Source organism: Pagrus pagrus (assembly GCF_965226575.1).
Source record: "Pagrus pagrus genome assembly, chromosome: 11".
Lineage (NCBI taxonomy): Eukaryota > Metazoa > Chordata > Actinopteri > Spariformes > Sparidae > Pagrus > Pagrus pagrus.
In genome coordinates, this window is record NC_140195.1 from 30,443,692 (window position 1) to 30,468,474 (window position 24,783).

Consider the following 24,783-nt stretch of genomic DNA (forward strand, 5'->3'; position numbering starts at 1 on the left):
GTTTTTTTTACCTCCAACAAGGGGGCCATGTTTTCACCCATGTCCGTTTGTGTCTTCGTTGGTTTGTCAGCAGGATTACACAAAAACTACTTGATTTCGCTGAAACTTGGATGGAGGATGGGTTTTGGCCCAGAATGATTAGCTTTTGGTGCGAATCAGGATAAAAGGATGCATCCAGGATGTTTTTCTCACTTTCTTTAACATCGCAAGCTACTGTGTTTTTCTGACATTTTCGTAAATATCTCAGGGAATAATGCATAGATCTTGATGAAACAAACAAAAAAAAAAAATCAGGCTTATTAATGTGGCTGGTATCTATGAGTGAGTACAATTTGATGCAGATCTTAGATCTGGTGAGCTCAAATTATAGTTAAGCAGTTATGGCCGGTTTAAAATATAGAGTGGCTGACATAGGGTGAGTCTAAAATTGGCTTAGACTTGATTGAATTAAAGGGGACAGTTAGGCCTTCCAAGGTATGAGCTCTATTGAATGTCATAATAGTTTTCAGTTGTTTTTATAATTAATAAAAAGTTGATTAAGTCCCAAGCTACTTTAGTTGCTTAGGAGAATGCTGCAACTCTGTTTTGCTGTGACGCTCCAGAAATGTTTTATGGACTACAAAACTTCACCGACTTTACACTGTCATGGGGTTGAGTAAATAATGACTTTGAATATTTAGGTAAACTTTTCCTTTAACCACCATAACTACCACTGCTGCCAAATCAACAGACCATCAGGAGCATGTCACACAAGTGACAGGACTGAAAGTACAAAACTAAAAGCGCTACAAATTACAAATAGAATTATAAAATGTCAGAAAAAAAAGAAAAAAGATTTTAAAACAGTCAAATCCAGAGAACACAACAGGCAGAGAGGAACAAATGAAAACGTGGGTGACAGGTGGGTAGAGTGTATATAGGGAGTGGTATATGATGACACTTCACTCCAAGAACCAAAACCTGTTCAACTGGCATTAGCAAGTCAAAGCACTGAACATTTGACTATGGTTGCTTTTCAGCTCCATTATGTTGTTAGAAAGTGGTAACTGTTTGCCCAGAGCCTTTGAGACAAGTGCATGACCACTTCAGGAAGTGACAAATGACTAAAGGAGTTGATTGCTAGCAGTCTGACAATGACACTGTTAATGTTCTCTGAGCTCAGGTGTGAACAGTGCAGAGATTCAAGACATCAACACAGGATTCTACAACAATGTTAGGGAGTGAGGTGGACAATTAAAAATATGCAGTTCAAAATTTTATTCCAGTTTATTACAACTTGGGTCTAACTTTCATACTTTTGTCCATCATTTCCATCAGTTTTGGCATTTCACATAACAAATTAACAGTTGAAATCTGAGAATCAATAGGTCAAGAATCATAAAGGCAATCTATCCAGATTACTTGAACCACTTCATTTAAAGGTCAAGCTGAAAGTAAGAATTGAGTGAAATGGTGCTCATAATCCCCCATTGCACAGTACACTACAGTTAGTACAGTCAATCGAAGTTGAAGCAGGAACTGAATCTATAAACTATGATGGATCTGGGTCATAATTGTACTCGTCACCTTCATTTTCTCCTACAAATAAAGCTGGCTAACAGAGGATTGTTTCTAACCTGCCAGGTTTGTTGAACCATCAGACTTCTTTTTAGAGGTGTGGCTGTGTTCCCAGATCTCAGAAAGTAACTTGATGAGTACAATGTGATGCTGGAAAACAAAGCCCAATCTGTAATAAAGCAGAATTACCGTGTAATGGTGAGGAAAAGGCTTCAGCAAATACCTGTGGCGTGTACTTGTAGAAAGCATTTTTAGAGCAGAGACAGCAACACAGTAATGAACAGCCATTTGATTTTAAGTAAAAAAAAATTACCTCCACCGAGGAGGTCATGTTTTCACCCATGTCCATTTGTTGGTGGGTTGGTTTTTCAACAGGATTTCACAAAAACTACTGAATGGATTTCCACCAAACTTGGATGGAGGATGGTTCTCGAACCAGAATAGACCACAGTAACTTTTGTGCCGATTCTGATTAATTTCTCAGGTATGCACTCTAAAGCAGTGTCATTCAAGTTGTTACCACACCCTGTATGGATGGGCTAACAAACATGCTCATACATCCATTTTTTGTCTTGCAAATTTAAATGGACGGATAAAGATATTTAAAATCATGGATTTCATGAATCATTAAGTACTGAAATAAGTCACTGATGTAGTCTTCAATTCACTGGAAATCAGCTCTATATTCTGTTGGCGTAAATTCAATTTGACTGACCTCTGGAAATTGATTTCATTTTGGAAGACTTTGTCATTGTCACACATAAAAAAATGAAAATAAAACTTCATATACAAATCTGTACAATTTTAAACACAGACAGAGGTGCTGCGTTCCCAGCAGTCCCATGTCAGAACAAATATTTTCGACATGAGTCTGATCCACACCGACACTCCACTCGAATCCTCTTCTTTGGAGAGCTGGGGAGCCCTGCTAGACTGAAACTAGAGTCCATTTTGGTGCTTTCTGTGTCGACTGGATCAACTGGGAACAAACAAGAGTCGGGTTGGAAAGGGCTCAGTTCAAAAGCCAGGTGTTATCACCCTTAAAAATGCGACTCCTTCACAGACATATCCCCACCATACAGACAGCTGGTAAAAGCATGGTGAACATTATGGTGCCCTTTACGTCAGGGGTGTAGTATATCTATGCTTGTAAGTAAAATAAAGTATATTTTATATAAAGTGTGTATATTTTGTCTAGGTGTCAAAATCTCTGGATTTTCTCTGAAGAAAGCCATTAACTTCTTTTGTAATGAACCAGGATGAACTGATAATCATGATAAAGTGATGATGCATAAGTTAGAAATAGACTGTTGATGATTCCACAGGACTAGATTCTGAACTTGATCCCTGTGATTGTCCATTTCAGCCTGTAAAAAGTATAATTAAAATTGCATTTAAATCTGCTGAATCAATGACACTTACTTTGCATCTTGTAGTCAAAGGTGAGCTCCTCTCCTGCCCGGATAGCCCGTGTTGAAAATAAAGCAATTCTTGGGAGTCTCTCATCAATGTTGTCAATGAACACATTAAATACCTGCAGGTTGGGGTTACACTGAAGAAGAACACATGTGTCAGGAGCTGATGATGATCCTTTAAAGAGTCAAATAATACATGAAAAACTAGAGAGGGCAAGTCCTGAAGGACTTGCGGTTGTGAATGCTGGCTGTTGAAATGTTGAAAAGCCAAATGTGCATTGCTGGCTGTAAAAACGTTGAATAATGCAAAGAATACATGAAAAATTTGGAATATTTTAGGCTTGTTGAAAAGCTGAGACTAAATACACATTGCTGGCTTAACAACTTTTAATAATGCCAAGAATATATGAAAAATGTGAAATAGTCTAAGGTTTGTTGAAAAGCTGATGGCAAAAACAATATGCGTCTTCAACATATCTGAAATTGTGTCTGAAGTGTATGAAGAGTCATAATTGTGGGGTTAGAGTGAAGGATTCATTTGTGTTGAGAAGCAGCTGATGGTAACAGTTGAATATAGTTAAAAAGTTGGAAAATAAACTATGTCTCACTACACTTATAAAGAATTCCGTGCATAGAAGAACATATGTTGTGAATGCCTGCATTCACAACCAAATATTTCCTTCAATATGATTTATCCACATATTTTCAAACACAGAAAAAGGATGAAGGTAAATGCTTGCACCAACTTCTATTTTCTGTTTAATCACATTGTTACTAATTATTGACAGTTTCAAATTAAAAAAACATAATGTAATGACGGGCAATACTACAGCAGAAAAAAGCCCCGTCTTAAAACAGTGAGAAGCTTATAGATACACAGAGCCAAATTCAGAGTGTAGTCCTGCCAACAGACAGTGACCTTTCAACCAAGTTGCCTCCAGTAAATTCTGTACACAGAGAAGACACTCACACTGTGGTTGACAAAGTGGGAGATGTTGCCTTGGTGAGCTGCATCCACTGTGTACACATCCTCCACATAGTCCAGGTCAAACAGGTATGTGGAGCCTTGGCGGTCATACACATGACCCCTCCTCTCTGCTTCATCTGTTGTGATGATCTGGAGGATAAGACAGGACGTTACTGGAACAAACTTCTCAGTGGATTTGGTCAATATAACACAAAAATAATGATTAATTAAAAAAACTGAGATACTAACTTCAGATATTTACTAGAAGTGGCCACCAGCGCTTGTTTCTCTGATAACTTAACACCCAAACTTCCAATGACTCAAATCCTTCATTCAGTAAAAAAAAGATAAGGATTAAAAATACCAAGATCTAATAAAGTGACAGTGACGTGACTTAATCCATAAGAGTGCCTTGATCAGGATTTTCCCTGGAAGCAGTATTGGCCGATACCGATTACCGATCAGAAGGATGTTTGTTCATTTTATTGTCATCTATAGTTGTTAGTTCCCAGTGGCATAGTAAAATCATCATTTAAATGTTGAGGAACTAATTACATTTATTTTATTATTTCAAAGAAATAGGTTCAGAACAGAATTAAAAGTCATCTGTAAACTGTAGTTTAGAGAAAGTTAATAGGACAGAGAATTAAGGGAAAATTCTGTCTCAGTCTCAGTCTTGGTACTTAGGTCTTTGTGCCCTGAAGCCACTATTCTACCACCTGGTCACTGCTTGTACCCGTTTACTTTACTTGTGTGTTTGTTGCACTTAACTGCAGTTCACAGTTTAACAGTCCTGTTGTGTATGTCCTGTTGTGTATGTTTAGCTCTGCTGTAAGCTTCGTTAGCTTTTCGTTCTCATGCTGCAGGGCTTGAAATAAACAGTGTTACGTCTTCCCCCGACTCTGGACGACAGAAAATATAAACAGACAGTCCCAAATGATAAATTGAAATGACTACTTTTGACTACGACATAGCACATCAGAGTTACGAGAACTGCTCCACGCTAATGCCGCGTTCAGAACACATGCAGAAAATATTCGTTACTTGCGCGAGTTTGATCACAGGGTTATACATTTTTAATGGTGTCTATTAGTGCAAGTAATGCAAATAATAATAAGGTCAGTATGAACCCTGAAGGAAGACATTTCTCTGTGATCTGACTGCAACAAATGTATCAGAAGGACGGCGAAAAGTAAACATCATAATGCCGTCTTGTAAAAAGCCTGAATTAATGCTTGGTCAGGTCTGTTGGCCAGACGACAAGCAAACAACTTTTAAAATGCTTGTTCCCTGAATGGAGTTTGGATCGATAAGAGCTATGCTGTGCAGTGCTGAGACGTATTTCCAAAACTTACCAATTGCTTGATGCGATTTTTCACGCCATTGCGTTGCGTCATTCGCGCCACCCAGTCTTATCATTGCCTTTGTATGTAATCTAGTCGTGCAAATAATTTGCGGCACATTTGGTCTGAACATGGCATAGCGGTCCATCTATCTCCTCAGTCACAAAAGACTGGCTGGCAGGACCTCGCAACTATATTGCGTGGGTTAAACCAAGAGGGCACTGAAAATCCGTACTGATATCAGTAGGAGTAGACCTAGTGAGCTATCAGCAGCAGGCTAGCAGCAGAGTCCTGCACTGTGTGTGGCATTTCAGCAGCACATAGACGAACCATCTTGTATGTTTATCTGGCCGGCTCTTCTGACTGGGCCTTAGAGACCCCCCATTAAACTTTTTACAACGCATATCGGCCAATAACCCTATCAATAGGAACACCCTTATTAAAAACGGCTGGAAATGTGTTCATTTCTGATGCTTATGAACAACTCTGCATTGATATACAGATTGAAAGTGGCATCAGCACTTCCTAAACATGGACAGTGAGTGTCTAGAAAAATAGAAACCCCTGCGCAATATAAGAGCCCTGCAATAATTCCTACCTACGTTTAACTTGGTGGGCTCCGTTTTTTGACAGTTTTAGTGAGGTGCCATTTTTAATAATGGTGTTGCTGCACTGGATTTTATGAAAAACACATTTGTAGTGTTTGTCCACTTATTTATAAGCATTGCCTTGACCCCAGCCCATTAATATTAATTAATGGGCTAATAATTAATTATTAATATAATAATAATAATAATAATAATAATAATAATAGCGCACCGCCTCCATTGCTATTGGATCCATGCTTGCGAGGGATAAACAAAAACATGTCCGACAACGTGAACACGGTTCACAGTGCATCATTAGATCTAAAGTTTGGAAGTACTGATGTGGACATTAATGACAGTGCTACCAGTCCTCCATTTTCCCCCCATGCCATAAATTAACAAAAATACTTGAGTTTCCGTGGTCTTTCATGAAGTATATCAGATATACTTAATAAAAGATCAGGGAATCCCAAGTACTGCCACTTTCATAAAAATAGCTTATTTTAATTTATAATGGAAACTGAATGAGACTCCACTACATAGCATTGAATCGTATGCATTGAACCTGAGCCCCTGTAGCTAGATGTGAAGAGAGAGATGCACACCCCCAGATATATCCGATGACCCGGAACAACCAAGGGGTTGATTGGGGGGCTGCTGCATAGCAGTAGTTAATAGTTTCTTGAAGTAAAGCAGTTACTTTAAGTAAAGCTATCTGTCCAGAGTTGAGGCAGACAGAGGATGTAAGAGTAAGAACCAGAAAATATTTTGAAAATGATTAAATGAAAAAAGTTTGCACACTGCATCTCCAACTGACTTGCAGGGAGCACAAAAACCCAAAAACAGCCAAGTTTATTTTTTGCCTGTGATCAGGTTTTGGATGATAACTTATAAGACATATCACCAGCAACGTTTGCATTTTCATTCTCACATGTGGTCAAATGCTCAAATGTACAGCCTGGTTGTCATTAAAGAGTGGAGTGTGACAGTAGAGTTTAGTAGTGGAAGGATCTGATTTATTCAGCTTTATTTTAGCTGATAACAATCATTTAAAAAAAAAAAAAGTGAGATCAGTGCGGCAGGAGGACAGTTCAGAGCTTATTTGTTCAGAGTTTATCTTTTGGTATTTAAAAAGTAGATTTAAGTGGCTGTGAAAAAAACAAAGCAATGATGGACTCAGCTTAGCCGATAACCAATATATTTGTTCAATTGCACAACCACACTTGTCATTAAACAAATCTGCAAGCCAGCTGACGATTTTAACACAACATTGTTTCTGAACAAAATTTCAGTAGCAATTTCTGTTGTTGGGACATTAATATAATATAATCTAACCTCTGTTCTTGTGACCATTCATGTGAACTACAGCACTGCTTGGTCTGTTTTACCTGTGATGGCTTTTCCATGGTAAGAAAGCTGCATTAGGCCTAATGTTAAAGATGACAGGCAGACTTACTTTGCTGATCATGAAAAATAATTGTTTTAGACCAGGTCTTACCTCTCCCACATACTCCATGACGAATGTGTTCTTCTTGATATGCTGAAGTGTGCGGACACCCCATCCCCGACCATTCTCTGTCTTAAAGATGCACAGGTCGAACTGGATGCCCTTCTGCACCACTCTGTTGGGACAATCAGGGCCACAGCTGCATTGGGAGTTACATTCGTATATGGGCTGTCCCGCCCGGATCCGCACCTGCCCTCTGTCATTGTAGGCCATGCGGTGCAGGGAGGCCCCAGGGCAGCAGCCACTCACTGGCTCCTCTAAACAGTTCTTACATTCACAGCCCACAGCCATCTCATCCAACACAATGCCCTGGCCTACTTTGTAGTTGTTGATGTAGGTGAAGTTTTTTGGCGGGCCCTCGAAGTCAACTTCGTTCATGACAAAAATGCGACCTGGGTGGTTGCGAGTCTGATTCAAATGGGACTCCCAGCGCCGTAGATTCTGACGGAGTTTGGCTTTCTGGGTCAGGAAGGAGGCAACTTCCTTATCTAGCTTTTTAGGGGTGCAGCGTCTCTTGTGACGCCTCAGCTCCTTATCCAGATCAAGGTGGAACTGTTTCATCAGTTTGGGGCATTTGAGGTTCCTCTTGGGTTCCCACGTGTTATCTGACTCTGGGAAGCCCCTCCACTTTACCAGATAGAACTCCTCCTCCTGAAACACAACAACTTCAATTAGGGGCAAAGACTGGATTCTTTCTCTCGTATCCATCAGTTTTTTTATGTCCCACAGAAATCAACTTTCTTCAGAATAGCTTTAAGAGTTTGCCTACATTGGTCCTACATAGTGTTGCTTTGATTGTTCGCCTTAATTAGGGGTGGGAGAAAAAAATTGATTCTTAGAGGCATCGCGATGCGGATGTGGACGATTCTGAATCAATTCACAAATGTCAAAAATTTATTTTCTAAATGTTAATTGATAACGTTATGCTGACGGAACGCAAAAGGCAGAACTCGGAAGTGCGGAAGTGCAGTGCACGGACAGTCGATGGGGTGCACATAACAAAAGACACGAGATGGCTGAGCGTGAAATCCGACCGGCACCCTCTGCATTAAAAGCTAGTGTATGGAAGTACTTTGGCTTCTGTGAAGATGAAGGGAAAAAGACAACAAACATGAGAAACCATATTACACATTTCCACCCAGAGGAGGAAGAAAAACAGCTGGTTGTAGTTGCTTCCAACCAGAGGACCATCGAGCAAGCAATATCAAAGCTTCCACCCAACTGAACTCAGAAAGGGCAAAGAGAATTACAAACTCTATTGCAACGTTTATTGCCAAGGACTTGCGTCCATATTCAGTCGTTGAGAACCAGGGCTTTCATGCTATGTTGCGCACATTGGAGCCGAGACACAATGTCCCATCTCGAAGATATTTCACTGACACGGCAATCCCGACACTCTACAACAAGACCAAAACCAAAGTCATGGAATCACTGAAGAAAGTGGGTAGGATAGCTGTAACGTGATGCGTGGACATCCATTGCCACAGAATCTTATGTCACCGTAACTGCGCATTTCATCACTGATGAGTGGCAGCTCACTTCTCATGTGCTCCAAACAAGAGCAGTGAATGAGAGGCAAACAGGTGCAAATATGGCTCAGCTATTAAAGAATGTAGCAGAGGAATGGCAGATCACTAAGAAAGATTTAGTTATAGTCACTGATAATGCATCCAACATGGCTGTTGCTGTTGAAATGGGGAAATTCCTATATGGGAAATGCTATGCCCACACACTAAATCTGGCCTTTCAGCGAGCGCTCAAGTTGCCCACTATGTCAAGTCTACTAGGTAGGGTGAGACATATTACTACGTTTTTCCACCGTAGCACCACTGCAAAACACCAGCTTGAAGAGAAGCAGAAACTATTTGGTCTGCCGAGACACAAGCTGAAAACAGATGTAACTACCAGGTGGAACAGTGCGTATGAGATGAATGACATGGTTTCTGGAGCAACAGCCTGCAGTCTGCACTGCGTTACTATCTCCTCAGGTGAGGAGAGGAGAGTCTGACATCTGCACTCTCAGTGAAGCAAACATCTCAAATGAAGAGTATATTATCAAGGCCCTAAAACCAATGGAAGATGCAACTACTCTTTTGTCGGAGGAGAGCAGCCCAACCATCTGTTTGATTGCTCCTTTGCAAGCTCAACTTATCCAGGATACTTAGGACAGTATCAGAGAGTCATCAATGGTCCGAGAGATAAAATAGGCCATCAATGGGGACCTCAGCAGGAGATGCACTACTGAACACCAGAGAAAGGCCCGCCTTTCCTTTCTGGGGAGGAGAGAGTGGAGACGTATGGAAGACTGATTGCTGAGGCTGCATCACTAAAGGTAATTTTGCCATTTTATTTCATGTAAAGGATTACTGTCACTCTGGGCTTAAGACATTTCATTAATTAACTTATACAATTGACCAAATAACAAATATTCCATAATAATACATGGTTTTTGATAATGAATAGAACAAATACATTTGTTTTGTTAATAATTTTGTTAAAAGGTGGTTTGGATTGAAGATATTGACATTGTGATTTAAAAATGTAAGGCTTTTGTGTTTACCTGTCCTTCTCATTGTGTTTACCTACAACAAGAGGTGAGAGTAGAAGAGGAGGAAAACCCAGTGCACAACACATTGAAGGAAGAAGACACCCCAACCATTGAGGTTGAGCAACACCAAAGTCCTGCTTCTAAAAGAAGGTTGTCATCATCTCCTCTGCTAGAGAATCTGCTCGAGCAGACTTTTACTGATGCTAGAGTCCAGCAGCAGCCTGTGTCCACCTATGCCAAAGCTGAGGAGGAAGTGGCCAAGTACTGTAGTGCTCCATTACTGGTGGAGTAAGAATCAGGGAGTGTTTCCTCTGATTTCAAAGTTGGCCAAAAGATGCTTGTGTATTCCTGGCACCAGTGTCTCTGCAGAGAGAGTCTTCTCTACGGCAGGAGATATAGTAACTACACAGCGGAGCACACTTGCATCTGAAAATGTAGACCAGCTCCTGTTCTTACACAAGAATTTACACATTAACATTTACTACTAGCTAAGCACATTTGCACTGCCAGGCTTTGGTATGATTTTATTGTGGCCTATTTCATATTTTTTGTATGAGAGCTGCTTTCTGTATTGTTTGGCTGTGACATCAATATGCTGTAAACAGATCTGTAGGTATACCCCGAGTCTTGAGTAGGTTTACTGTACTGCCCTCCACAGAGTGTATCAGTGCAGCTATTTAGAGAAAGTGACACAACATTTTGACTTTTCTTTCTGCAGATGTTTAAGTGACTAAGACCTTTTTTGTATGAAAGCTGTTTTTGATTTAGGTATACAGCAAAATGTTTTGTTTGTTTTTTGGTCTGAGGGATTCTATGCTCAGGATTTTGTTTATAGTGAGAAGTCTTGGACTCTTTATTATTTATTTGTGAACAAGGGCAGCTTTTTATGTTGTTAGTTATTCAGAATATGCTGAAGTCCACAAACATTATTTTTGTATTAGAGCTGCTGGTACAGAATTCTATATTTTTGAATGAAAGCTGTTTGTGATTTTGGTACAGCAAAATGTTTGGGGGTTTTTTTGTCTGAAGAATTATATTGCTCATTGCACATAACAGGAGGATGTTGTTTAGAGGTCTATTATTTTTTATGTTAATGATTCAGAATATGCTGAAGCTGTATTAATTTACTACATGTACGCTGCTACAGGCACACTTTTCTTTTCCTGTTGGTTCTTTGCAAAGCTGGGATATTTGCTGGCAAATGTAACCTTCCAGTTGACTTGCCACATCTCTTCCATTTGTTTTATTAATAAAAGATATTGGAAGTCAATTCAGTATGGATCGTTACAAATACTTTGCTTTGAAAGTACCAAGTAGTCACACAGTGAGAAAAAAAGAAATCCTGTATATAAATAAAAAAAGATGCATCAAGATGCATCGATAATCATTTTATCATTGCATCACAGCCCTCTGAATCGTAATCAAATGGAATCGTGAGGTGCCTAGAGATTCCCACCCCTAGAATCGAGGAGTTAGCCATGCCACCAGTGTCATGTCCGGCAGGTGTGCCAAGAGGGGAAAAAACACACACAGCATGTTGTAGTGCAGCAGATGTGAAGAGTGCACACTTAATGTAGTGTGTTGTGATGGTCATGTAGCTCTGTGTTGCTCTGGAGGTCCAGCAATTTGTCGTTAAGGCCGCTAAATCTGCACTGCTCAGACCTCCAATAACTTTTTCCTTCACATTATCATACATGGAGGGCAACACCTTTGTGGTAAGATGGGACCTGCTTGGCATTTTGTAACGTGGTTCCAGTATGCTAATTAAATGCTTAAATCCAGGGTTTTCCACCACTGAATAAGATGCTACAAATACCTCTATAGTGCTAGTTATTGCTTTAGCGCGAGTTGAATTTTGTGGACGATTAGGACCGAAGACTTGGCTGTGTTAACCGTGTCGTTTTCTCAGTTAAGTCTACTTCTTCATGATGCCTGCGGAGATGTCCTGTCCTGTCAAGTTCAGTTGATGTGTCTCTGATAACAGCAGTTGCCATGGTGTCTTTTAATTGCCTGCAGATTCAGTTTAGAGGAGGTAACTTTGATTCGCTGTGCTACAACATGCTGTATGTGTTTTTTCCCTCTTGGCACGCCTACCAGACGTGATGCCCCCCACATCACGTCCGGCAGGCGTGCCAAGCGTGGCTAAATCCTCGATTCCACCTTTGATTTCGAAGGTCAAGATTGTGATGTCATTTTGATCGATATCGGACTCATATATATGTTTATACATGTATATATACATGTACATAATATTGTGAAGGTTCCCCTTGTGAAGCCAAAACAGCTCTGACCTGTCAAGACATGGACTTAAGACCTCTGAGGGTGTCCTGTGGTGTCTGGCACCAGGGCGTTTTATAGTGGATCCTCTGGGTCCTGTATGTTGGGGGGTGGGGCCTCCATGGATCAGACCTGCTCCAGCACATCTTACAGATGCTCGATCAGATTGAGATCTGGGATCTGAATTTGGAGGCCCGGTCAACACCTTGGGCCCTTTATTGTGTTCCTCAAGCTGTTCCTGAGCAGTGTTTGTGGTGTGTCAGGGCACATTGTCCTGCTGGGGGGCCACTGCCATCAGGTAGTGTTGTTGTGGTGAGGTGGTTTACTTGGTCCACAACAATGTTTGGATGGGTGGTGCGTGTCAAGTGGCACTCACATGAATGCCAGCACCCAAGGTTTCCCAGCAGAACATTGCATTGTGATGAGATGAGATGATCAATGTTATTCACGTCACCTGTCAGTGGTTTTAATGTTGTGGCTGATCGGTGTATATAATGTGTGTGTATATACACAAACATATATACACACACAAACACATGCATGTATATATACACACATATAGACACACACACACACATACACATATAACACACACATACTATATACACATAATAACACACACAAACATACATATAGAAACACACACATACATATACATACACATACACACACACACACACACACACACACACACACAGACACAGGAGTAATAATGGTCTAGAGCTTTGACTGATGTCCCAAACATAAGTAAGTGTACAGTGTAAATGCTATGTAATACATACTTCTTAACACTTGCAGTGTGCCACAGATGAGCACAGCTGTTAATGGCAGTAAGTGGTCATGAATTATAATACTGATACCTTACCTTATTCTTCTTGTAGTCACAGAGGAATTCCACCTCATAGTCATTGATGTTGGCTCTGCTCACCCCAAGCTCTTTACAGTGGATCCTCTCTCCGCGACACAGGGCTTCCAGCTCTTCCCAGAACATCTTACAGGGCACGCTGCAATCTGACACAGCAACTCCTTTTAACTAGTACCAGTACTTCACTTAACCAGTTTATATTAAGCAAGGAGGCCACACCAAAATCCATTTAAAAGTCAGTCGATTTAAACTGGCACTACACATTTCTGAGGGAGCATGGCTGAATAAAATGACTTTGATACGTATTAGCGTGGCTTAATTCGGCATATGTATAACACAGTGACCAGCATTTTATCTCGATAAAATACTACTTTCAATCTGAACTCCACCTTCTACCGCCACTGCAACACTGCGCTCCCCACACAAGGAAATTGAGGTTAAAACCACTTGAGGACTTGTATCGTGGCGCCCATACCCTTCACGGACACACCAAACTGCCAAAAAACAAATGGATCCATATAGCGTAAACATTTAAGTGGCGCTGCATGGCGCCTGAACCTTATCGATACAGTTTTTTTTGCCCGCTTAACCATGCAGCCTGACTCGACAATGAAAAGGGCTAGACTAACTTTACAAAGCCATTAAGTTATGCTCCCTAAAATATAGCACAGATTTAAGCTTGATCAAAGTCACTCTTAATTCACACGCGGACAACGTCCTAACAAAAGAGGGAGCATTTAACTGCACAACTGCTTCGGACAACTAACTTCGCTTCCTAGAGTCACCGTCATATACAATCCCTCAGCTCTCGTTAATGCGATGTCAGGACAGAAAAGCGTGCATATTTGATGTCTTCAAATAGTTTACACTTAGGTGTAACCGAATGGAAATAGTAAATAAACCTATAATGGAATATAAAGTCATATGTAGTCAACATGAGTTACCTTTCAAATTTTCCGCCATGTTTTCCGCACAGCCGCCAAAATACAAGAAACTATACTGGTGGGGAGTATCTTCCTGCACAGTCGAATGTAGTGGCTGTTGATTGGATGAGCGTCATCTGTCAGCTCTCTCATTGGTTCAGACGTATCCAGGAGGGCCGGCCGGAAGAAACAAATCGTGCAAAGCTGATGTGAGTGAGTGGTGCTGTGGAGTCCTGTATACTTCTGTACATATCACACACAATCATTGGAACAGTCATACACAGCTAGCAGGGTCAAGAACCTGTACGTAAAAGTCGCTTCCTATTCATTTTCCTGTTACTATAAATATTATGCATGTCATATCGTAAGTGCTGATGATAAAATAAAAGTCAACACTCATACAGAAACTGACTGGTTTTGTTAGTCATATCAAAAAGCAAGGTGTGTATTTACTTTGATGACCCCATCATTTTGGCTTTGAATCAATAGTAATGGTTGTTGTTATTACTTACTTACTACTAATATCTGGAACCTGAAACATGTCCATATTTTAAGCCTACTGCATTTGAAAACAATGTTGGAAAACGTGTCCACATCAGCACTTTCTGGTTATTTCTGAAAAGTTCTCTGTCTGCACTGAAATGCTAAAATAAATGGCAACAACATTTCCACACCAGTAAAATGATGCATTACAGCCATCATTTGTAACGGAGTAATATAACATTACTTTACTAATAATATTTCAGTAATATATTACTACAGTTATGTCATGTAACGCATTACAATCCATGTTATCGACAGAAGTGAAGCATTTATTGTTGTTTTTTTAAGAACCCAACCACACCAACATGACCCATGTTAATATAGGCTCTGTGTGTTTAATACAGCAGAGCCTAAAAGTTCCTTGTTCAGTCTCTGTGTGACTGAAATGAGCCTAATGATGAAGCCTGATCCTCTGAGCGCACTTTAATCTACATTCTTTAATCACATATGTCCATGCATTCCTTGTTCTGTAGACTAAAATACAAAGGCATATAAAAAGAGATTTCTGTCTTGTCATGTCATTTTAGGCTACATTATAGAATCCTTTGTCTGCCTGCTCATCCCTGTGTCCAAGGACATACCTTTATTTAAAAAGATCTAGGCTATGTAATCATTCTATAAAGGGTTTGAGGCATTTTGTTGAAAGTAACTAAAAAGTAGTGTTATAAGTAATATTACTCCACACAGACAGTAATATTGTAATGTAATATATTACTTAAAAAATGAAGGCAACTGGTATTATGTAATATATTGCATTTTGAAAAGTAACTTGCCCGACACTGGCTAACAAACGGTTGAACGAGACTACAGAGGTTGTCAGGGACATTAAACGTCATCAAGTCGAGCATAGGGATTCATCTAGTCACTAGTCCGTGTTTACAGGTGGACTCCTGTTGCAAACTATTCTAACTCAAACTTTACAACTTGTATATTGATCAGTTTATAATAAAATGTGTATAGTATACTATAGTAATACTTCTAATAATTCTAATAGCTCACTACAAAAATACGTTAACCCTATAAGTCTCTCTATAACTTTGAGTAAAGAGTCAGAAGGTGAGGAAGGAACTCCAGGAACCAGTCTTAACATACAGTGAATACAATTTTAAACATTACCTCATCTGTGAACTTTTGTTCAACAAACTGTTTATGCTTGGAAAAAAAGAGTTATCTTTAATTTGGTGATGCTTTTGTCTAAAGCTATGAATAAATAAGGCTACAATCTTAGCCACAGTAGATCAATGAGACACAGTGCTGCAGGTATATAATGAACCTGTACATAGTGACACAGGATTTCAAGGGCCTTTAAAATCCTTATATATTATACGTTCTCATATCTTCATCATGTTTTTCCACAACCCATCAATGTCCATCAACACCTATTAAGCACCAACATTTCCCATGACTTTCACAATGATGAATATTTCCTTGTTCTGTAGCAGTTTGTGGCAGAAGTGTACAGTTTGGAAAGTTCAAACCTTAAAAATGTGAGCTAAAATCTTCAGTGAATGTGCACCTGTGGAGAGGGAGATTTAACACCCCCACACAGTTTCCTTTGTCTTAGGTAAGTATGTGTGCCAGTTTAACAGGGCATAGAGTGTGCAGTTCTCCAGACGTGTCCTTAGGGCCCCACACTGAACCAAGTCAGCTGTTAAACTTAGACTTACACTGTATTTAGTCTTTTGTTAAAGGTCTTCCATAGTTGGTCAAACCACAGTGACATCCTCAGAGTCCTGATAGTTAATATCAGCTTTGACAGTAATGTGGGTCAGCTCTACACCATGTTCCTCTGCAGAACTGTGCACCATTGGTTTTGGTCTGCCTGACTGCTGACCTCTGACCTGAGGGAAGGGGAAACCATCCAGAGGTGCATGCTCTATCCTGCACAGGCTGTCCTCACCATTACTGCAGTGACTGGGGTTGGAAGCACTGACGAGCTGGTGGCTAGACCAAGCCTCCTGTGATAGAAGGCTGGGCTTGTGATGTGTCATCTGAACATCTTCTGTTTGAACAGCTTTCTCCACCTGCCAGTCACTGACAGGAACCTCCACATCCTCCGCCGTGCTTGGCTCCACCTTGCGGAAAGTGTGACGGGCATACAGGCCAATGCAGAACATCTCCACAATCACACAGTAGTGGTAGATCACTGAGGGTGGACACACAGCACAGGACACAGGTTTCAAGAGCATCAGCAGCCAATGTGCACAATGATTACATGTAGAATGAAAGTCTTTTTGATATCCTGGCAACACGCTGGACACAGAGTTCAAACAGTTAATTACAGAGAAAGCAGACACATGTATCACTGCCATCGTCCCCTGCAAAAGTGGCAATTCAGTTTCCAGTCAGCCATATGCATTTAATTGGTTTTTGTATGAGAAAGCTATGCTCTATGCTTAGAATGACAATTTCACTTCACACACTTTCATTTACTTTCTAAATCCTCAAATTTCAGATTATGAAACTAACTATTTCTCGGTCTAAGCAACAACATTATAGATTTCACACATACACACATACCCTACCATACCACCAGACTACAGAGCAGCTTCTTTTCTGCTCAATTCATCCTCAGCATTCCACCATAACAAAATGTTTATTATGAAAAATGTAATCAGGATAAGTCAGAATTGAACCTGGTGACATGCATTATGATTAACTATAATAATTATAGTATAATATATAATATAATCTTCTTACTAACGACCTTATTTGCTTATGTCATATAGAGACATCAGTATTAGATTGAGATTATTACATTTCAAAACCAGTTAAAAGTTCTTTGTAGGACATTTAAACAATAACAACATTAATAATTTATAACATCAATGTGCTACTGACTGTTGAGTTTTGTATGTGACGTATCGATGGATAGCAAAACATTTGCAGGAATAAGGCAAACATAACCAAAACAGATGATTGACCTAGACATGGAAGTTACATCACCAGCACCTTTAAAACTCATCTCTTATGTTTATGAGTGGTTTGGAAAACACCTGCTAGTTGTTCTCCTAAACTACCTAGGCAATGCTAAATGTGATTTGAGAGTGAGATTGGAGGAGGCGAGATTTGCTGTGACTTACACTGGGACCTGGTCAGAACAGAGAAGGGTGGTGTGCAGGGGATCACCTCCAGAGCTCCCATGGTCTCTAAGATGCCACTCTGCAGGCCACACAGCACCAACACTAAAATGATGCAGATGAATTTGGCCCTCAGTCCATAGCCATGTAGAGCACTCTTGGTGGCTTTGTAAAACAGAAGGTGTCCGTAGAAGGACACGAAGGTTGACACACAAATGATACCGTTCACATACAGGTTGGGGTTGACTGAATCCACCTGGGAACAAGAAGGCGGTTGTCACTTATTTTATCCTTTAACCTATACTGTGCTATTTGGTGTGTGGACTCCAGTGGAGTCCACTTGCAATCGGATCACTCAGGACAGATGTTAAAACCAGGTCTGAATTCCATCAAAGTGTTTCTAGCTGAATGTCCTCACTGGAAGGCAAGGTCATATTTTCCTACTGGCTGCATCCCACTGCCTCTCTGATCTCCGACAACTCTGTGTTTTGTTGTCTGAAATAATTATAGTGGAGATAACAGCACATCGCCTCTCCTTGACGACATTCATAGTGTTGCACACACAGTGTTGTTCACAGAAGTAGTTGTGTGAAAAATGAAAAAAGCTCTAAATTCAGTTAAAACCCTGCATACTTTCACGCCTCCCCAAACTTGCCAATCAATGCACAGAGTGGTCGTCATATAGCCTATTTTGAAAACATACAAAAATTGTTAAATGCTTTTGGAGATGGGGGTTTAAGATGCTGCTGCTGACAATCTGACAAGCACTTAATTTGAAGCATACTGAGGCCTTTAGTCCTGGTTATGGAATACTTTATTTGCCGCTTTCAATTTGAACATTTCCAAAGACTTCTGATCTAGTCAATGAAGGTAAAAAATCATCGTGAATGAGAAGATGATTGTTACTTTAATTTAGACTCAGTTAAAGGTGTAAGAATATGGCCAGAATTCAAATGTAGCTCCAAAAACACAGGGGGCAGCAGATCACCAGAGTATCCAACAACTGCTGCTCTTTGCTAGCTATCCATGCTGGAGCTAGCTACCATTAGCTAAATAGCTCCCGACTCAGTTAGTCCTGCAGCCAGTGGCTGGACTTAGACCTCAGATCACAGGGGGAGTCACCGTGGGCAATGGGGCTTGGCTCAACTGGGTTTAGCAACCTGAGAGTGAACACAGCTGGACTGAACACAGCCTCTCAGGCCTACAGTTGCCTGTTTATGACAGGATACAGCACAGACTCTCTGACGCTGTACAGAGATGTCTTTGACAACAGTTGTTTCTTCACATTCTTTTAAAAAGTTCATTTTTTTAATATTATGAACATAAATTTTGGCCATTCCTTACAAAGTGCCTCTTTTAGAGAAATGTCTATTATCAATCTATTATCAATTAAATAATTTACTTTGATAAAAAAGACAACAACACTTTTTTATACAGTGTGAAGAAGAAAAGGGCTGAGGAAAAACACAGATCATCCTCGCTTTAAAATATATATTACATCACCACAGATTAAGCTTGACTACATGATGCTTGTTATGAGAATCAGCACAGATGGAGGTCCAAAATAAATGACTCACATCACCGTAGTCATACTGTTCATCTGTCCACAGGACCAGAGTGACAAAGAACAAGATGCTGCGGACAACAGAGAGCTGCAGCACAGCGGCCATCATGCAGACACAGTTGTTGCTGCACACGAGAGGGGACAAAACCTTTAATGTTAGCAGCAAGTTGAGTCACATTGCTCACACATGGCATTTTATACACTCATACTACAATCACATCAAACTGTTGAACATTCATGTATGTATGTGCATGCATTTCATTGTGATATTGTCAATATTCCCTAGGTGCTGGTAATAGATAACTCTGGTCATTGTTGTGCATGTGCGTGCTAAAAAGAGCATGTTCATTGAATGTGCTTTTTGGTGAAGAGTGTTAACTCATGCCAACACTCATAAGTACGAGTAGGCATTAATAAAGTGCCATTAATAAAATGGGTAAGGTTTCATATCAAATACTTGAGGCACTGAAGCTCAAGTTTCTTGAAATTCATTAGAAATCCAGTGGTGGGTGATATTGTATAGCCCAGAGCCCTTGAGGCTCTGCTAACAACTGTTTTCAACACAGAAATGGGATAAATAATCACAGAAGACATTCAGCGTTTATTATTATGAATTTATTTTACAAAGTCTCCAAAAAGACACTGCAGTTCAGCGGTGGATAACGAAGCTGCTGACAGGGATACCATCGCACCGGAGGCCTCATTTGCACAACGGTGTGGGCAAAAGTACTTTAGTAACATGCAGCTTTCCAGGGATACAGTATTTAGCATGTCATGCATGACATATTTGATGTTGAATATGACATTCTTGATGACGAGGTTTGTGATAATAATTTCAAAAAAATCCTTTAAGTAATGCATTAATACTACTTTTTTTTTTACTGCTATATGTAATACATTGTTGTACCCAACACTATTTAGGGCTGGGGATGGATGGGTAAGCGGCTGTGTGAACTGAACAATGAACTAGCTCTTGAGAAGTGTTAACATGCACAACAATGACTCTGGCACAAGGTCATACTAACAACCAATAACACAGACTGGTCTTAAGATGCTGCACCTGTGATGGTCACTAGATGTTAATTTCAAAAGCAATCCTTGACTCCATTTTAAAAAAATCCCACATTCAGTGCAGATTTTGTGTCTGCTGTATACCTGTTGATGGCTACCAGTGGGAGACAGCAGCAGCAGCAAAAGGGGAAAGGATCTGGAGATACCTGCTGTCCAGATAAAGCAGCCAGCATACGAGTTTTCCCTCCAAAGAAATCTGTGATCAGCCCCATGAATTTCAGCAAGGTGATGGAGTGATACCTGCAAAGACATACTCACTGAGACAGGAACAGCAATGTGCGGCAACAATGTACAGTAGATGGGATTACAGTCTCTTATTGCAGCATTCTCCTAAACAACTGCAGTAGATGGGGACCTAGCATCAGCATGGGGGTGAGTAGAAAATGACTGAATTATTTTTTTTCTGATCAGCTGTTCCTTTAATTTTATGTCAAGACTTGTTAACTCACAGTGAAGCAATGAAGTTACACAGTGAGGAAGAGCGTGGCACATACAGCGCTAAAAGGGACGTCAGGGCAAATACCTGCGAGAAAAGAAACATTCAAAGAGGTAAATTGTAGTCGAAACTTGGACCAAAGATACTTCAGATTTAAGGTGGTCACTGATTTGGTTTTGTGTGAATGAGGAGATGTTACCGGGTACATTCCTAGTATCCAAAGGTACAGCCGTTGTCGTCTGGATGAGGGGATGTGGCGCAGGAAGAAGCCCATCTCCTCCAGAAACAGCACCAGTAAAATGACAGCCAAACCAGCAGGGATGAGAAAGAGCCACAGCTCATCTTTAATGGCTGAAAACACATAGTCATATAGTCTGTTTAAAAAAACACAGACAGTCCGTCAGTTCTATCCTGGCACTAGCATGCATCTCAAGTGACCATTTGTGACTGGATCTCACCTGCCAGCTCTATATACTAATAAACACGTACAACACTGGAACAAATGGACTTTCTTTTTACAAAAAGAACAAATAAACTTAATGTAACTTAGTATAACCTTTGCGGAATTAACCACAAGGCTTGAATAGTTAGTAATTACAGGGATAATTACAGGCAACAGGGACTTTCCCAAAAGGTAGCAAAGAAGTAACCCATATTATTTACTGTTTACTTTATTTGTAAAATTTGACATGTTTACCATCAATGAAACGTCTTCTCTAATAAATTTAGTGTAATTGTTACAATCAGTTGAAACAGTGGGTTCAAACAGCTACTACATTTTAGAAGGGAAGACACATTTTAGCCACAGGAGCAGACAGGCTGGTACAGCCATGCTGCCACAAACTGACACTTTTTACAAGGACACAAACAACTTCATGTTTGAGTGCTGAATTAACAAGAAGGCTCCAATGATTTAGAATTTGTCAGAGGTGTTTCAAAAAGGTTTTTAAGATTCTCCTCATGCAACAACTCTCAAAATTGCATGATTTGTTAAGGGAGTCTGGTGATATTGCAGTTATTAGTTAAGTGGTTGGACCAGTTGAAACAGTGTGTTCACAAACATCTGCTGCTAACATTGGCAGGTTAAGAGAGCAAAAACACATAATCTACATTACAGTGGATCACATGGAAATCAGACAGTGTGTAATCCAGTCTGCCCGTTGTTGTGTCTTCTTCTTCTTCTTCTTGTTTCACAGTTGAGAAGGCAGTCCTTCAATGTAGTCCATGACACATGTCCGTACACATTGCTAAAAGCATGTGGTCAAATGTGGCCTGTGATCTCAGATGTGTCCTCAGTGCATCTTGGGGGCCTTTACACCTAGACTTAGAGCTGTCCACTTGTGAATGGATCCCTCTGGACACATGTTCAAACCAGGTCTGAACAGGGCCAGAGACACAAGCTGACAATGTTTTTACTCAGAGGAAGAAAGATAACATTAATTACATGTGCCCCAAATACACTGTCTATATCAAATTCTCAATTATTTGGGGCACATGTAATTCATGTTATCTTTCTTCCTCTGAGTAAAAATATTGTCAGCTTGTCTCTGGTGATATTAAAAAATGTACAGAATCGTAAATCTTGTGGAGAAATAGAATGTTCAGTATCTCATCATTTGTTAAAAATGTTAAAGGATTTTATTAAAGCCTGCAATGTCCAAAATGTTTTTATTTTAATGCAAGTGATGAGGTAAAAATTTATTTTATTTAGTTTATAAAACTATAGGTTATAATTAAAAAAAAAAAAATTCGGATCATACGAAGAAATGATGAGCGAAAAATATTCACAGAATGTATTAACTGGGTGATGAGCAGACTTCTTCAGTTTATCTGTCACTTTGACTTGCTTTGGCACACTCCCAGCTCTAAATATCTTAGTTATCGCTCCATGTGTTGTCTCACTGCAACACACATGGAATAAATCTAAATAAATCTTGCTAACGAGATGTTACCACCGGCTCTCTGAGAGGCACAAACTGAGGCTACGGTGTGCTCATATCCAACATTATACATGGTGGCATTTCTTTTCATAGAAACTAATGTACTGCTAATAAAAATGGTACATTATCTAGGTTTTGCACCATTAGCAGTGGGGGGAAATATATACTATGGTTGGTTGTAATCTTTAATATTACTCTTACCTGTCCAGCAGGACACTTCTGCAAACATTTCTCTATCATCAGAGATATCCATCTTAGAAAGGCAAACACATTGCAGTTTCCTTTCCAAGATGGATATTACTGTTTTATGCGGTCGCTTGTCCCGATCTCATTTAGTGTATTAGAGTTTCTGTTTCTTTGTTCAACGATTCATTCTCCTGTGAGCTCTCTTTTCCCTATACTTTTTTAGTACAAAATAAGTATGATCCGCCATCTTTTATCAGATTGTGGTGAACTTGCAAGCCACTCGCTCTTCTTCTTCTTCGTCTTCCAGCCGGTGCATTTCCAGCCCAGTAAATTTAAAAAAGTCAAATGCCCTCAATAGTGCCAGGTTTGTCCTTTCTAGGCTACTGTAGAAACATGGCGGTGCATCATGGCGACCTCTGTGGACAGGGACCTGCTCCCTATGTAGATATAAACGGCTCATTCTAAGGTAATGAAAGCACAACAACTCTTTTTGGGTGATCATACATGAATTAAAACATACTTATGAATATTATTTTCCATTTCTGCAAAGTCTGTTCTGCTCGATGCCACTGCATATTACACACTGTACCTTTAACAATATCCAGCCATTATTATTACGTAGCCTTGGTCACAGTATTGTTTTAAAAGATCCTTGACTGTGTAATCCTTCTGACAGAGAAAATCAACACTTGTTGAATATCTTAACTAAAGCCAAGTAGAGAAGAAATTGAGATAGTTTTTTATCATTCTATATTAAAGCCAACACCCCATAATTTTCAACTATCAAGTAAGTAGAGAACTTTACTTACCACTGAAGATTTGTGATGACAAGGGGATCTCAGGCCCAATCCAGCTGCAGTTGGCCCCTCTGCCCATTCTGTATATAATTTTACTTCACACTCTGTCCACGTGTCACACAACAAACACACACACAGATAGGAGTCAATTTTACACAGTCACCTACAAAAACCTACTTCTTCCTAATAATGACCAACACCAAACTAACCTTGTAACCTCCCTGGATCGGGGAGGAGAGGCTGTGGTGTTTGAAATGGTTTCCACAGGCTCCTGTCCTGTCATTTCCGTGTTGACCTGACTAATCCCTGTCTGACGAAAGACATTAATGATTGACTAAGTACAGGTAGGAGGACAGGTTGGGGATCCAAGTCCATCCTGCACTAGGCAAGAAGTTCACCTACTGTAAGGACAATTCATTGAAAAGTAGACCTGTGTAGGGTAAGTTAAAGTTGCGCTAGTCAATATTCTTCTATAAAGAGGGAGTCAAATGACTACATGTTTGAAATATGAAATATCCTTAGATGTTCCCTCAGCTCTCCAAAGTGTTTTAGCCGGTTGATCTGGTATTACGCCACATTTAGTGCAGTTGTTTTCAGTGAAAAAGGTCTGATAAAGCCACTGTACACCACCTGCTTAGCACCAAACAGCAGACAGCGCTCCATCTTACCCTCCTCTTCCTCCTGTCGTCTTCACATCGTGATGTCATACACCACTCCAGATGTTCAGTCCGTACCAGCACAGATCCTGATATGTTGAGGGCTTTGTGATACTAAGGGCTACCTTCTGGGAACTTGAAGACTCAGGCTAGATGTGTAGGATATCTCTGTACTTTGCTCTGTTCAGCTTTCATTCAACCCTGACCAGTCACCCAGTCCCTGCCGCTGAAAAACACCCCCAAAGCATGATGCTGCCACCACCATGCTGGGATGGTAGTGGGCAGGTGATGAGCAGTGCCTGGTTTCCTTCCAGACATGACGCTGAGAATTGAGGCCAAACAGTTCAATATTGGTTTTATCAGACCAAAGAATCTTGTTTCTCACAGTCTGAGTTTCCTTTAGGTGCTTTCTTGCAAACTTTCACTGAGGAGAGGCTTCCGTCTGGACATTCTGCCATAAAGCCCAGATCGGAAGAGTGTTGCAGTGATGGTTGTCCTTCTGGAAGTTTCTTCCATCTACA

The 24,783-nt window shown here is 40.2% G+C and overlaps 2 protein-coding genes across 2 annotated transcripts; both read right to left on the bottom strand.

Annotated features, from left to right (window-relative positions):
- Positions 1–1,242: 1,242 nt before the first annotated feature.
- suv39h1b (SUV39H1 histone lysine methyltransferase b) lies at positions 1,243–14,056 on the bottom strand. The gene is made up of 6 exons (XM_084367640.1): positions 14,011–14,056; positions 13,067–13,212; positions 7,368–8,027; positions 3,943–4,089; positions 2,980–3,109; positions 1,243–2,536 (listed from the first exon to the last, which is right to left on the bottom strand). Exons 1-6 carry the CDS (start codon positions 14,027–14,029, stop codon positions 2,403–2,405), a joined length of 1,236 nt encoding a protein of 411 aa, XP_084223766.1. The 5' UTR covers positions 14,030–14,056; the 3' UTR covers positions 1,243–2,402.
- Positions 14,057–16,238: 2,182 nt separating this feature from the next.
- LOC311265701 (organic solute transporter subunit alpha) lies at positions 16,239–23,685 on the bottom strand (the record flags this gene model as incomplete). The annotated part of the gene is made up of 7 exons (XM_084367639.1): positions 16,239–16,678; positions 17,616–17,868; positions 19,190–19,301; positions 20,332–20,487; positions 20,697–20,770; positions 20,883–21,034; positions 23,619–23,685. 7 exons carry the CDS (start codon positions 23,683–23,685, stop codon positions 16,239–16,241), a joined length of 1,254 nt encoding a protein of 417 aa, XP_084223765.1.
- Between the last annotated feature and the right edge of the window lie 1,098 nt (positions 23,686–24,783).

Bases quoted from the DNA above. Each gene is read 5' to 3' on its own strand.
- suv39h1b (XM_084367640.1), bottom strand. The intron at 8,028-13,066 runs GTAAGGTATCAG...GTTGTGTTTCAG, and splicing joins GTGACTACAAGAAGAATAAG to GAGGAGGAGTTCTATCTGGT. The intron at 2,537-2,979 runs GTAAGTGTCATT...GTTTGTTCCCAG, and splicing joins CTTTGACTACAAGATGCAAA to TTGATCCAGTCGACACAGAA.